The sequence below is a fragment of the Strongylocentrotus purpuratus genome, unplaced genomic scaffold, assembly GCF_000002235.5.
Source record: "Strongylocentrotus purpuratus isolate Spur 01 unplaced genomic scaffold, Spur_5.0 spur5_scaffold_9, whole genome shotgun sequence".
Classification (NCBI taxonomy): Eukaryota; Metazoa; Echinodermata; class Echinoidea; order Camarodonta; family Strongylocentrotidae; genus Strongylocentrotus; species Strongylocentrotus purpuratus.
This window is the reverse complement of record NW_022145615.1, coordinates 2,826,413-2,839,271: the sequence shown is the minus strand read 5'-3', so window position 1 is coordinate 2,839,271 and position 12,859 is coordinate 2,826,413. Positions and strand designations below refer to the sequence as shown.

At 37.1% G+C, this 12,859-nt stretch overlaps 1 protein-coding gene across 1 annotated transcript in view; it reads left to right on the top strand.

Annotated features, from left to right (window-relative positions):
* Positions 1-12,859, top strand: part of LOC576459 (ras GTPase-activating protein 1) — a 29,108-nt gene that overhangs the window by 11,155 nt on the left and 5,094 nt on the right. Inside the window, exons 9-22 of the mRNA XM_030976545.1 lie at positions 375-453; positions 998-1,145; positions 2,462-2,544; positions 3,195-3,353; positions 4,615-4,862; positions 5,606-5,858; positions 6,989-7,151; positions 7,882-8,024; positions 8,681-8,796; positions 9,517-9,603; positions 10,405-10,472; positions 10,913-10,998; positions 11,494-11,571; positions 12,275-12,397. Of these exons, the coding sequence (XP_030832405.1) occupies positions 375-453; positions 998-1,145; positions 2,462-2,544; positions 3,195-3,353; positions 4,615-4,862; positions 5,606-5,858; positions 6,989-7,151; positions 7,882-8,024; positions 8,681-8,796; positions 9,517-9,603; positions 10,405-10,472; positions 10,913-10,998; positions 11,494-11,571; positions 12,275-12,397 (1,834 nt within the window). The remainder of the gene's footprint in view (positions 1-374; positions 454-997; positions 1,146-2,461; positions 2,545-3,194; positions 3,354-4,614; positions 4,863-5,605; positions 5,859-6,988; positions 7,152-7,881; positions 8,025-8,680; positions 8,797-9,516; positions 9,604-10,404; positions 10,473-10,912; positions 10,999-11,493; positions 11,572-12,274; positions 12,398-12,859) is intronic.

Sequence of the window (12,859 nt, the reverse complement as noted above, 5' to 3'; positions counted from 1 at the left end):
ACCGGCACCCAACCCTAAACCTAACCCCAAACTCAACTGCAATTCTAACCATATCTATAGAAATCATGGATCAAATCCTGTGGCAAATCGTGGAGCAGAGTGAATATACAGTCACTCTACAGTGGCTTTAGTTGGTGCCAATTACATCTGATATGTACACAATTCTCTTCTGGACTACAACCCTCTCCACCCATCCCCCCCCCCAAGTAACTTCCCCTTGTTAATTTTCATGTTCAATGGTGTTTTAGCCGGAGCAACCAGTGCAGTTTCTGAGGGGTTCGTAGGGGGTAGTTTTGGGATAGTGGGGCATTTGTCCACTGGGTAGATGGCAAATGGTTGATAAATGTGCATGTTTCTTTTGTACTTCATTGCAGTCTTGATGCTATTGTGGATCATTACAAGAAGGAAGAGATCATTGATGGCTTCAAGTTACGTGACCCCACTGCACCTAAGGTACAAATACATTCGACTATCAGTCTCAGAATCACTGAAAATTTACTACAAAAATACTTCCATACTCTGTAGAGAAATGAAGGAGATCCATATTTTGCTTGTCTTTTATTGTGTCAATATTCTGTAATACCCCAAAACAAACACCTTAACACAGACAGTACCTATATTTTTAAAACATTATAATAAGGTTTATAACATTTTTAATCCTCCTGAAGTGAGATGTATTGAGAAAATATGTGTACTCTGGTGATGGTGATACATTTGTGATTACTATCTGGAACTTTTAGTTCAAACAAAATTAGTCTTGTTTTTACCCATCTTTTCTAAAATTTAGCTTTTCATAATATTCATTTATTAGATGACTTATGCAGTAATCCTCTTTAAATTTTTGAACTTCAGATTACATGAGATTGTGTAGAACTTGGACGAATAGCAAAACTGGCATATACAAAATACTTCATTAGTTTATCTTATACACTGTATGTACAGTCATTCTTACATTTGACTAATTCCTAGATATCCTGTCCATTGTCTCTGTAAACAGAAATTCAAGAACCAGACAACCAGCACGGAGGACTCCTCACCTATGAACTATGAAGAGCTACGGAGGAGAAGAAGCAGTGGGTTTGGTCTGCATATCATGACTGGTATGGCAGACTCTATCATCAAACAGGGACATCTCAGCAAGAAAAGTAAGAAAGTTTCCATACATTTGATGAGAAGTAGTCAAATTTGCTTGTTTAAAGCCCCTCTGCACTACTTATATCTACTTGCACTCTCTATATAGCAAACAATGTCTAATCAGTGCCTGTTGGTCCCCCATGATGCCCTTTTACTTATGTTACTTGAGAGCTGATTTGATGAGATAACCACCTGTCAGTGACCTTGCAGGGAGGTCTAATCCCCCCTGGCCAAACTAGTCAGACGGGCTTTAAAGCTAATCTTGAGCTCTGGTTTGGGCATCGTATGTCAAGAGAACATGGCTGTAATTCATTCTGGATTGTTTATCCTACAGAAGATTGTTTGAACCAGTAAAATAAAAACAAAAACTTGCTGGAAATCATCTTCAATTAAAACCATGATTCTCGTTTGCACATAGTGACCTACTTACATGTACCTTGATTGCCTAATCTTTCTATGCTCATTACTCAGCCCCTATACATTTTCTACCAAAATCATTCGCCAGTCATTTATTTGTAATCTGGAACATCCAGTGTAAGTTTTATTGGATTCTGTGAGAACTTTCTATCATTACTAGAACTCAAGCTTATCTTTAACAACTGTATTTAAACACTTTTTTTTTTCTTCCATGATATCGTCTGATGACAGGAAGTAGGATGTTAACTCTGTGTTAAAGTATACAACTTAATGACCTCCTGGCTCTCAACAGCTTATGTCTTTCTCATTCCAACTTTCTTCATGATAACATATTTATTTAAATCCTTGTAACATATTAAACAAATTTCTCTCCCATTTTTCTTTATTATATTAGGCTTCACATAGTCAATAAATCTTACCGTGTTGCATACTGAACAAAAATTTCACTGAAGTATCAGTACATCTCCATATGTTACAGACAACAGGTCTGTCTTCATCAGCTCAAGTTTGCCAAATAACCAGCTATTTTCAGACTTGTGATATTATCCCGAAGCTCGAAATTGCGTCTTCAACAGACTGATATGCTCATCACGAACTAGCTCGGACAGGCAAAAATTAGCCAGCTATTTCCCAAATAGTGGTATAATTTGGAAACAAGACCAAGATATCTCAGGATATTTTCTCGACAAAATATCCCACTAATTACATCTGCGGTTTGAGGAAGACGCAAATTAACTGATTAATTTGCGATCGGGATAGTTAAAATACCGGGTTATTCGGGTAACTTGAGCTGATGACGACAGGCCTAAAATATATAATTCAGGGCCTGTATGGATCCATGTCTGAAGATCATGTGAAATGTGTTTTTCCTAGTAATCATACCAGATATTTACTGCTGTATTTCCTGCAGGTCAAAAGCACAAAAAGTGGAAGACATACTTCTTCTTACTCAACGCCACAGAGCAACATTTGTACTACTTTGACAACGATGCGGTAAGTATAAAACAAAATGAAAACCAAAGGGTCTGATTAATATTAAGGTCACTACACTTCAAACAGATATTATAGAAACCAGTTCCACACCATAATCATGTTACTTAACAAGTTTATTTTTAGTGGCGTAATCTTTAAACCTAGATTGTCAAACATGGTCCATTTGGACATAGGGCCAGCCATTCTTGCAGTTTCTCTGATTAAAATTTGTAGGGAAAAATTCTGTGAATTCTATCTTTCCTCAAAAAATCTGTTACACTTTCACTAAAACTGGTATATTCTAAAATATCATTTGCAAAGTGGATATAATTTAATCTGCTATGTTCTTCTGTAATGCAAATTTCTAGGATGCTTTTTTTTCTTCTTCAAAAGAAGTTATAGTTTAACTCACAGACACATGAGTGAGTTGCCAATTCATCTAGTGATTTTCAATGTTTTCATGTCATTAAAAATGCATAACTTTTTTATAAGTTATCCGATTTTGCTCAAACTTTTTTTGATTGGTTTGTCTGATTTTTCTGCTTCAATTGAAGTAAGTTATTTTTGGAGTGGACTTGCCCTTTAACAATCATGACATAAACATATTAGCCACTTTTTTAATTTGGGAATTTGGTTTACTTACGAATTACCCCGTTATTTCTTTGTGACAGCGTACTAAGCCTAGGGGTCTGATCGATCTGGGTTATGCATCCGTCTACGCTGTCCATGAGAGTCTGTTCGCCAGACCCAACTGTTTCCAGATTGTGGTGAGGGCACTCAATGACCTGCAGGTCTTTTACCTTAACGCAGAGTCACAGGAACTTGAAAAGGTGAGATTATTAATAATAATAATAATAATATGGTTATTTATATAGCGCCGGTATCCGCCAGGCTCTGACGCTCATGGCGCTTTACACATATTACCCTGGTCATAGCCGAGCTGCCAAAGTAACTAGCGCTCAAGCATACCAGGTACCTGTTTACACCAGGGTGGAGAGTGGCAAATGTAGCTTAACGTCTTACCAAAGGACATTAGTGCGGTGCCGGGCCAATGCATTGTGGGCCAGAAGGCACAATAATTGGGGCATGGGACCCATTTCACGAAGCCTTATTTTCAATGACAAATGACAAAAAAAATCAGTGACAAATCCACTGATAACCAATTAGACGCAAGGATTTCACTAGCTTATAATAAAAACTGTCATTTGTCACTGATAATAATAATAATAATAGTGCACTCCAAATTTTATTACACCGAAACAGAAATTCTTTTTGCCCAATCGATCGTGAGCCCGGCAGCCACTGAGCAGCGCCAGATCGACGTTGCTCTATCCCTTATTGTTGAACGCCAAACAAGGTAGCAACAACTCCCATCTTTTAACATCTTTTGATGACAAGTTTTGTGAAATGTATTTCTTTGATTGGCTTTAAACCCATATTAAGAGCTCCTTAACTTTCTTTTTCCCTTAGGATCGTGAGCAGAGGCTTATGAATCAGCGTGTGCAAGGCCCCTCTTATTCAAGGGGCAATTTAAGTCTTGTAATAAGTTCATTTTTATGAAAGCGGAAAAATAAGATAAACAGACTGAACTGGTTCAGCCAATTTGAAGAGCCCTTACCTACAGTTCTAACAGCTTTCAAAAATGTATAATTATCTCTTTTTTTGTCCGATTTCATTCAAACTTTCACCAATCTGATTCTCTGATCTTTCTGCTTTCCTCTAGAGTATTTTGCTATCAAGATTGGATTTCCCTTTAACATAGTTATTGTTAATTTAGGGCTTTGTGATGATATTTTTGGAGTTGGTGTGTAAACACCCCTCCCCCACCTCTGTCACTGGCTATCCCCTGTCTTACATGTAGCTATAACTATTGGATAACAAAGGGAGAAAACCAAATTTAGACACTTTGTAATCAACATATAAGGCTGAAAAGCAACAACATTCATTATCTACCAGGTTACTGTATTTGACTAGATATACATGTAGTAATGAATACTGCACAGCTAATCTGACAATAGAGAGAAAGGGAACAGAAAGCTACAAAAAAGTAAATCTATATTTCATTAACTTTTTGTAACTTTATTGTAACAGGAATGGGTCCAGGTGTTGCGTTCATGCTGCAGCAAGGCCGGATGGACAACCCAGTCCCAACGAGGGAGTCGTAAACGGCGCGTCAAGCAACTCAAATCGCTTCGTCTGCGGATCCTTGAAGCGCATAACATCTCCAGCAAGCAGATCCCACATGCATACTGCGTGGTTTCACTCAACGAGGTCAAAGTGGGTCGGACGCCCGTACAGCAGGCCCCCAATCCCGTCTGGGATGAAGAATTCATGTTTGAGTAAGTCTAAACAGCTTCTTTTAGGTTAACCCATCGACTACTCTGATTTTTTTCTTCTGATTTTTTACCTTATTTTTCTCTTTTTTTTTTCTTCCTGTTTTTATCCCGATTTTTCCATTATTTTCTCTATTCTTCCCTATTTTTCCCTATTTTTCCCTATTTTTCCCAATTTTCTTACTCAAAAGAAGGGGAATGTTAGATGCCATTTTTTCCCCCGAATCCTCTTCTTTTTTTTCTTTTTACTCAAGAGGGGCGTGGTTTTTTTTTTAGTGCTCACTATCACCCCTGGTTTAAAAGGACCCAGGACTTGTCTCTTAGATACTGACAAATATTTGCCACTTTTGAATCCTGTTGCGTTACGTCAAATCTCTTTCCATTTCAGGCAGAATGAACATCTGCTATGACAACAAATTGAAGATGAGGGTTTTTTTTCAGAGAGTAAATACAATTAATTCTTGAAATTATTAAAGCAAAGTATGAATATAAGACTGGATGTTCTATTTTGAGACAAACGATGTCATGTACCTGGTGTTACTTTAAGAAACTAAGCCCTCAAAATTCTGTTTTAGCAGCTTGCTCTAGGCTTTATTCTGTCGGATCTGTAGGGTTATGGTTATCAATGACCTTGCTTATTGACTGCAGATCAATTGTTGCTGGGGCATGTGTTGTACAACTAGTAGTTTTTGACTGGCCATATTGTTTTTTGATGAGCTCTAATGTATTGAAATTTTTCTTTGTTCCAGTGACTTCCCTGATGAGATTGATTCTTTCACCATTGAAATCTGCAACGGTGCTAAGAGAGCCAAGCCCACTCCCGTCTGTAGGACGTCCGTCCTTCTTGACCGCTTGACCAACGGGTCAGTGTCGGATGAGTGGTATCCACTCATATCGGCTGCCAACCAGAGCAAGTCGGTGGAGATGGGATCGGTACGAGCGAGGGCGCAGTTTATTTCAGAGACCCTGATGCCAATTGAGGAGTATAGCCCACTCAAAGAGGTAGGCTCACTCAATATTGTTGGAGATACATTTGCCTTTGTAACGTTTGATATGTCAGTAGTCTTAAAACCCATCTGCACTAGTTTGGCCAGGAGGGATTAGACCTCCCTGCATGGTCACTGACAGGTGGTTATCTCATCAAATCAACTCTCAATTAACATAAGAAAAAGAGGGTCATGACGGATCAAAGGGTACCGCTTGGGCATTGTTTGCTATATAGAGGGTGCAAGTAGCTACAAGTAGTGCAGTGGGGCTTTAAAATTATGATAATGAGCATTAGCAGAGCATTGTGAGAGAGAAAAACTGTTTGATGTATTAAAGACATAACAACAATGATAATGATAACATTTGGTTATCATAATTATGCTTATTGTAATTACCCTCAGTGCTGGCCTTGCCAAATTACCATAGATACCATCATCTTCAAAGTCAGCATCACTATCATTGTTACCATCAACTTCATCAAAATGGACAACCAACATCATAATCAATACTACCAGCACCATCATCATTATTATTCACCATCATCATCAACATCATCATCATCATCATCATCACAATAATCACAGTCAACACCAACATCATCTTCTCCATCATCATTATTATGACATGAACTGTACCTTTACTCCTGTGATATTTTCATCTTACTATCATCATTATCGTCATCATCATCATCATAATCATCATTATCGCTGTCATCAACATCAACATTAACATCATCATCATCATCATCATCATCATCATCATCATCATCATCATCATCATCTTCACCATCATCATCATCACCATCATCATCATCACCATCATCATTATCGTCATCATCATCATCACCATCATCATCATCATTATCATCATCATCATTATTATCATCATCATCTTCATCATTATCATCACCATCACAATAATCTCAACCATCACCAACATCATCTTGTCCATCATCATTATTATGACATGAACTTTACCTTTACTACTGATATTTTCATCTTACTACCACCACCACCACCACCACCAGCATCGTCGTCATCATCATCATCATCATCGTCGTCATTGTCATCATCATCATCATCATTGTTATTGTTGTGACATTCGATATCAGTGTCTGTTTTATCTCTTTTCTTTGTTGTCTGCAGCTGATCTTTGAAGATGCTGCGTACCAGAACATCTTTGCTCTGGAAGAGGCCTGTGCCAAGGATAGAACCCATCTTGCCAGTGTTCTCCTGGACATCTTCATGCACCAGAGGAAAGAGATCTCACTTCTCAAGAACCTTAACTCAAGAGAGATTGAAAAAGAAGGTGAGCTCTCAACAGTGTTGCTAGCAGGGATGAAAGGATATTAGTGTATGATTTAAAAATTAAGAAAGTGTAGAGTTGTAAGTATCTTATTTCTCATGGAACCTCACTTGCAAAGACAGTGCAAAAGTAGGTACATTTCAAGCAGCTCTAGATACTTTACTAGTCTCAGCAGTGTGGAAAGAATTCATACTCTAATTAACATTTCATCCAAGCGCACTGAGGTGAATTATATATTATATATAAAAGGAATCCTATTTCAATAGTCCGATTGCATGTTTTATATATATATATATATATATATATATATATATATATATGTTCTATTTTGCTTTGCCAGACAAACCTGAGATAAGTTTGGATTTGTTTAGTTTGGATGTTCATTAAAATTTGAGAACATCTGTGACCTGCATTATTAAAATGTTGGGATTAAAGTAACAGGTTTCAGAGTTACATTACTTAATGCCACATAGAGCAGCAGGGCTCTGTTACATAAACATAAATGGTAACTTTGCTATCAATGGCAACTACCATGGTAACAGGGCTCAACAGCCAATCAAAATCAAGTTTTCCATGGTAGTTACCATTGATGGCAAAGTTACCATCAATGGTAAGTTTTGTGCAACGGGGCCCAGATATTGTATAGTTATACCAATAAAAGTTTTTTTTTTTTAAATGGAAAAAAAGGAGTTCGCCGATTATGATTCTCTTTTACTGTGACTTTTTTTTCTAGCTGAAAGAACAACCCTGTTCCGATCCAACACCCTTGCCACGACCCTGATGGACAGATACATGAAGACCACAGCTCAGAAGTTCGTACAGCATGCTGTGGGTGGAGTCATACTCAAGATCATGGAGTCAAAACAGTCTTGTGAGGTAAGAACACAATCAAAGAAGAAGAGGAGATACAAGTTTGTTTTTCTTTCTGTTATCTGCTGCCTGCAAGTGACTATGATGTACTTAATGTAGTATCATTTACTTGGAGATTGATAAGAACGAAGGTTAACAATTTGAAGTCATAATTAAAGTTTTCCATCCCATTGTTTGTACATAATTTATGATAATGTGTAATCGATCACTAAGCTAATGTAACTACTCCAGTGCCAATCATTACAGAATAGAGTACTATTGAAAATCTACTATTTAAATTGAAGTAAATTGTATTTATTGATTTCTGTAAAATGAATCAAAGTAAGCACGTGTGTAAGAAATTTAAGATTACATTTTTTTTTATCAGAAAAGGATCTGATACCTTGATTGATAGTGACAAAGTCTCAAATAATTTTAAAACATGCTTTAAGTGACACTTCTTACGAAGTATGGGCAGCCTGATTCCAGGGGAGTGATCCTCCAGATAGAATGTATGGAGTCTGTTCATTAATGTTTGATTAAATGTACAACATAATTGTACCAAATCTTTTATCTACCATGCCATTGAAAACAACAGAAAAAGAGCCGTGCTCAGTTTTAGGCAGTGACACACTGACAACATAAAGAATCAAAAAGCAACTTTCTGCCTGTTGTCTATGTAGTTAAATCCACAGAAGTTTGAGAAAGGAGCAGATGCGACCGAGAACCTGGAACATTTACTAGGATTCCTCAAAGACATCATTGAATCCATCTTCAGCTCTACCAATGCTTGTCCAAGGTAGGTAGACACACATGTAGCACTTAGTAACTTCTTCATGAGCCTTGCTAGAAACATTGATAACCATTGTCCTATTGTGTAGCAACTCTGTTAGCAAGCGCACGATCTAGATAATTAATTAATATACCTTTATCTTCCTCAATTTCTTCCTCCCACAGTCTTCCCTGTGAAATATACATTCTTTAACTTGAGTTCTTACAGAATAATATCCAGGAAGCTATTAAAATCAAAATTAATGAAGGTGTTGTTGTCAGTGAATAAGTCTCTGGACTGCAAACCAGAAGGTACCGGGTTCGAATCCCGCCGAGGCACTAATGTCCTTTGGCATTTGGCAAGACATGAATCAACATTTTCCACACTCCACCCAGGTTTAGTTAGTGAGTTACCTGGTAGGATTCATTTCTTGAATGAACTGAGCGCTATGGTTTGCCAGAGCTAAAGCCTGGATAATGATAGCCAAAGTCCTTTTGAAACGCATAGAGATGTTATATCATAATGTAATATGCACAATAAAAGAAAGGCATGTTATTTGCATCACTAAAAGAAATTTACCATTCTCTGAAAGCATCTCTTTCCTAATTTCTGTCTCTGGTTTGTTCTCTACTGCTGCACTCCACACCACATGCGTTCATGTTTTTTCTGTTAAATGCACTTTGTATCTTTTAAAGGGCAGATTGTAGATCAAAATATTACTATTGGTCTTTTTCTTCCTTTCTACAGGGCATTACGATACTTGTGCGCTTGTATTCAGACAGATGTGAAAGCAAAGTGGAAGGACGACCCAGTCTTGCCAGCAAGAGCTGTAGGGTGAGTTTAATGGATATCTTTGTCATTAAACTACTGGATGAAAAGTCTAAATAAAAAGTTTAATATATGAATTTGTTCACAATAAGCCAGTTCATAGTTGCAGTCTGCGCATAAGCAGATAAAGGTCATTGCAGACCAAATTGTGGAATACACTTAGACAAAATACTGGATACGTGCTCATGAAAATTATGTAATCATTATTCATTTATGCACAAGCAGTGCACTCCACGATACACAGGTGGAAGTATTCTTTGAAAAGGGGAATCAAAGGCTATTTATGTAGCACCTCCATCGCAAGGTACGCGGTTCGATCCTGCCGCGGCACTGATGTCCTTTGGCAAGACATTGATCTACATTTGCCACACTTCACCCAGGTGAGGTAAATGGGTACCTGGCAGGAAGGAATTCCTTGAACGCTGTGAGCACCGAAACCGGTAGCCTAGCAGAGCCGGGGTAATATTGGAGCGCTTTGAGCACCATGCAGGGTGGATATGTGCGCTATATAGATATCCAATATACTATTATTATTATTATTATTATCACTGTAGGATTGATTATTTCAAAATGTACAAAGTGGGAGCCCTTCAAGTTTTGAAGATCTGTGGATATTCAGGGTCACTTGGGACATGTGCTAACCGTGAACTGGTCTTTTTAAAAACAAGTGTCTAAGAGGCACAAATGTTATTTAGATATTACAAGCATCAATGATGTCTGGCAGAAAAAAATGCTACTATTTCATTTATATTTGTTAAAGTAAATTCAACTTGACTTATATCTGATGCACTTTTGTATCAATTGCAGAGGATTTATATTCCTACGATTGATCTGCCCAGCTGTCTTGAACCCACGACTCTTCAATATTGTATCAGGTAGGTTTTCTCAATGTTAGTTCAATACCGATATGGGTTTAGAGTAATCTACAGGCAAGTAATTATGTGTGCATTTTCTCTAATTGCTTCTCCTTGTATGAAGTGTGCGTTAAAGAGAGTGTTAAGTATTGATGAGGATGAATGAATGATTTTGCAACTCTTTTTCTCTCTCCATTTCGAACATAAAATATGAAAATAATTGTACATAACGCAATGCTTTCATATACATGGATATATGTGTAGTAATAAATGTGTAATGTAGTTATTGCGACATGACCTTGTTTTTCAATCCATGGCCCAAACTGCTTTGTGTATCTGCTCCCCTGATGTTAGTTTGCAATCTGGTATAATTCTTCCAGACGTTGTTCATTTACCTATATACTTTGATTTTGTTTTGATATTGTAAATACAATTTTCCAATACATTTCTTATGTGCACAGAGGCCCCATCACCAGTAGCCTGTAGAACGCTGATGATGGTCGCCAAGGCAATACAGAATCTTGCCAATCAGGTCGAGTTTTCCAAGGTGAGGAAGAGAAAATGAATGTTGATGTTGATTTTTAGTGCACATATTTTCATGGCATGTTGAAAAAGGGAAGATATCATGATATTGTACTAATAATACAAGATGAAAGTGTCTAGAAGCTAAAGATTGATTTCACCTCTAGGGAAATGTCAATTCTCTAGCAGAGAGAGAAGCGATGGTTGCAAGTACACCAGATAATGTGTAAATGTTTAGTAAAAAATATGTAATATTGGTGAGCGCAGAAGTTTAAATGAATCTTTATGTGGACAAATTACATTGAATGCATAACACTCTCTGTAACATATACATAGGTATAAACCTTGTGAAACCAGTTACTTTTATGTTGCTTAATGATTAGAGGATGTCAGAGTATTTGAGGTAGTTAATAAGATATTTATCACAATGATCTAGGAAACAGTTATGTGCAATGCATCCATAATGCCTATAATCTATTTATCTGCATTATGTATTTATTTGTTTTCCTTCATTTCTTAGGAGCCCTACATGGAGGCCATTAATCCATTCATTGTGATCAACAAGGGAAGGATGATTCACTTTCTCACAGACCTCTGTGTAAGTATTCATTAACTCATCAGAAATATGGATTTCACTTACCGTTAACAACTAAATTATTCATACCCCTTGTAATTTCGTCTTTATTTTTTTTTGTAACTCAACAATGAAAGGTGGACTGGTTAATTTAGGGCCTTTCTTGAATACACTTTTATATTAAATCTCTAATATGTCACATTTTCAAGAAACATAACCTGGGACACATAAATTTTTCACATGCTTAAAAAAATGCAAAAATTGGTAAGGGTATGAATAATTTACTTAATTACTGTATGTCAAAGAGCATTGAGACTAGAAGCGATATGTAAACGGTTAGGAAAGTCAGTTTTAGAAAATGGAGATGAGAGCTGTGTAATGTGTGTAATGTTTGGAAGCAAAACAAGAACATTATGGATTAGATTTAAGCAAATTGAAAATCCTGAATGAGTAGATGTTTGACAGTGTGCAGAATAATATATGCAGAACCATTCCTTTGATAATTATTTTGACATCATCATTTCATCTTGAAAAAAAGGATATTATTTGAAGATATGCATTCGTTTGAAACAAACATGTATCACATTGAAAGGTAGCTGTGATGATAGATTTGACTGAAACAGATTTGCAAAAGTTATGTGATAAAGATTGTCTTCATAAACAAGTAACGTTTAAAGTTACAGAATGTATTCTCGTCTTTATTTCATGACATTGATGCGTATTGCAGCTTGTGAACGGCCCACCGACACCGGGTGATGTACCTCCTATAGACCTAGCCAGGCAGCTAGCAGCTCTACATCAGCTATGCGTGACACATCTCAAAGAACTACAGCAGCTCAGTACAGTACAGGTCAGTCAAAGATCTTTGCTATTCCCTCTGACTGTACGATGCATTCATCTTGGTGATCACACGATGCATTCGCCAGGGGATGAATGCTAGGCAGTCCATTTCCTACACTAACAAATTTCCTGAACTTCAAGCCTAGACCAAACAATGTGCCAACCCTAACCCTAAAACTAATACTTTCCTAAAACCCAATTGCAACCCTGACCCCAATACTATAATATCTTTGATGACATATAAGGCCTAGGGACTGTTTCACAAAGACTAAGATCAACTTTAAGTTAGACTAGACTATGGCAGGCCGTTCATGCCACTGTTTGCTCTCACCATTATTATCTGTAGATAAAAAAAAATTCCTTCAATAATGAATTATCAAAAACCGTAAATTCTGTAGATTAGTGACAATGATTTGTACATCCTTTGAGAGACCAAATGCCATTTAATGGTGAGAACAAACAGTGGCATGAA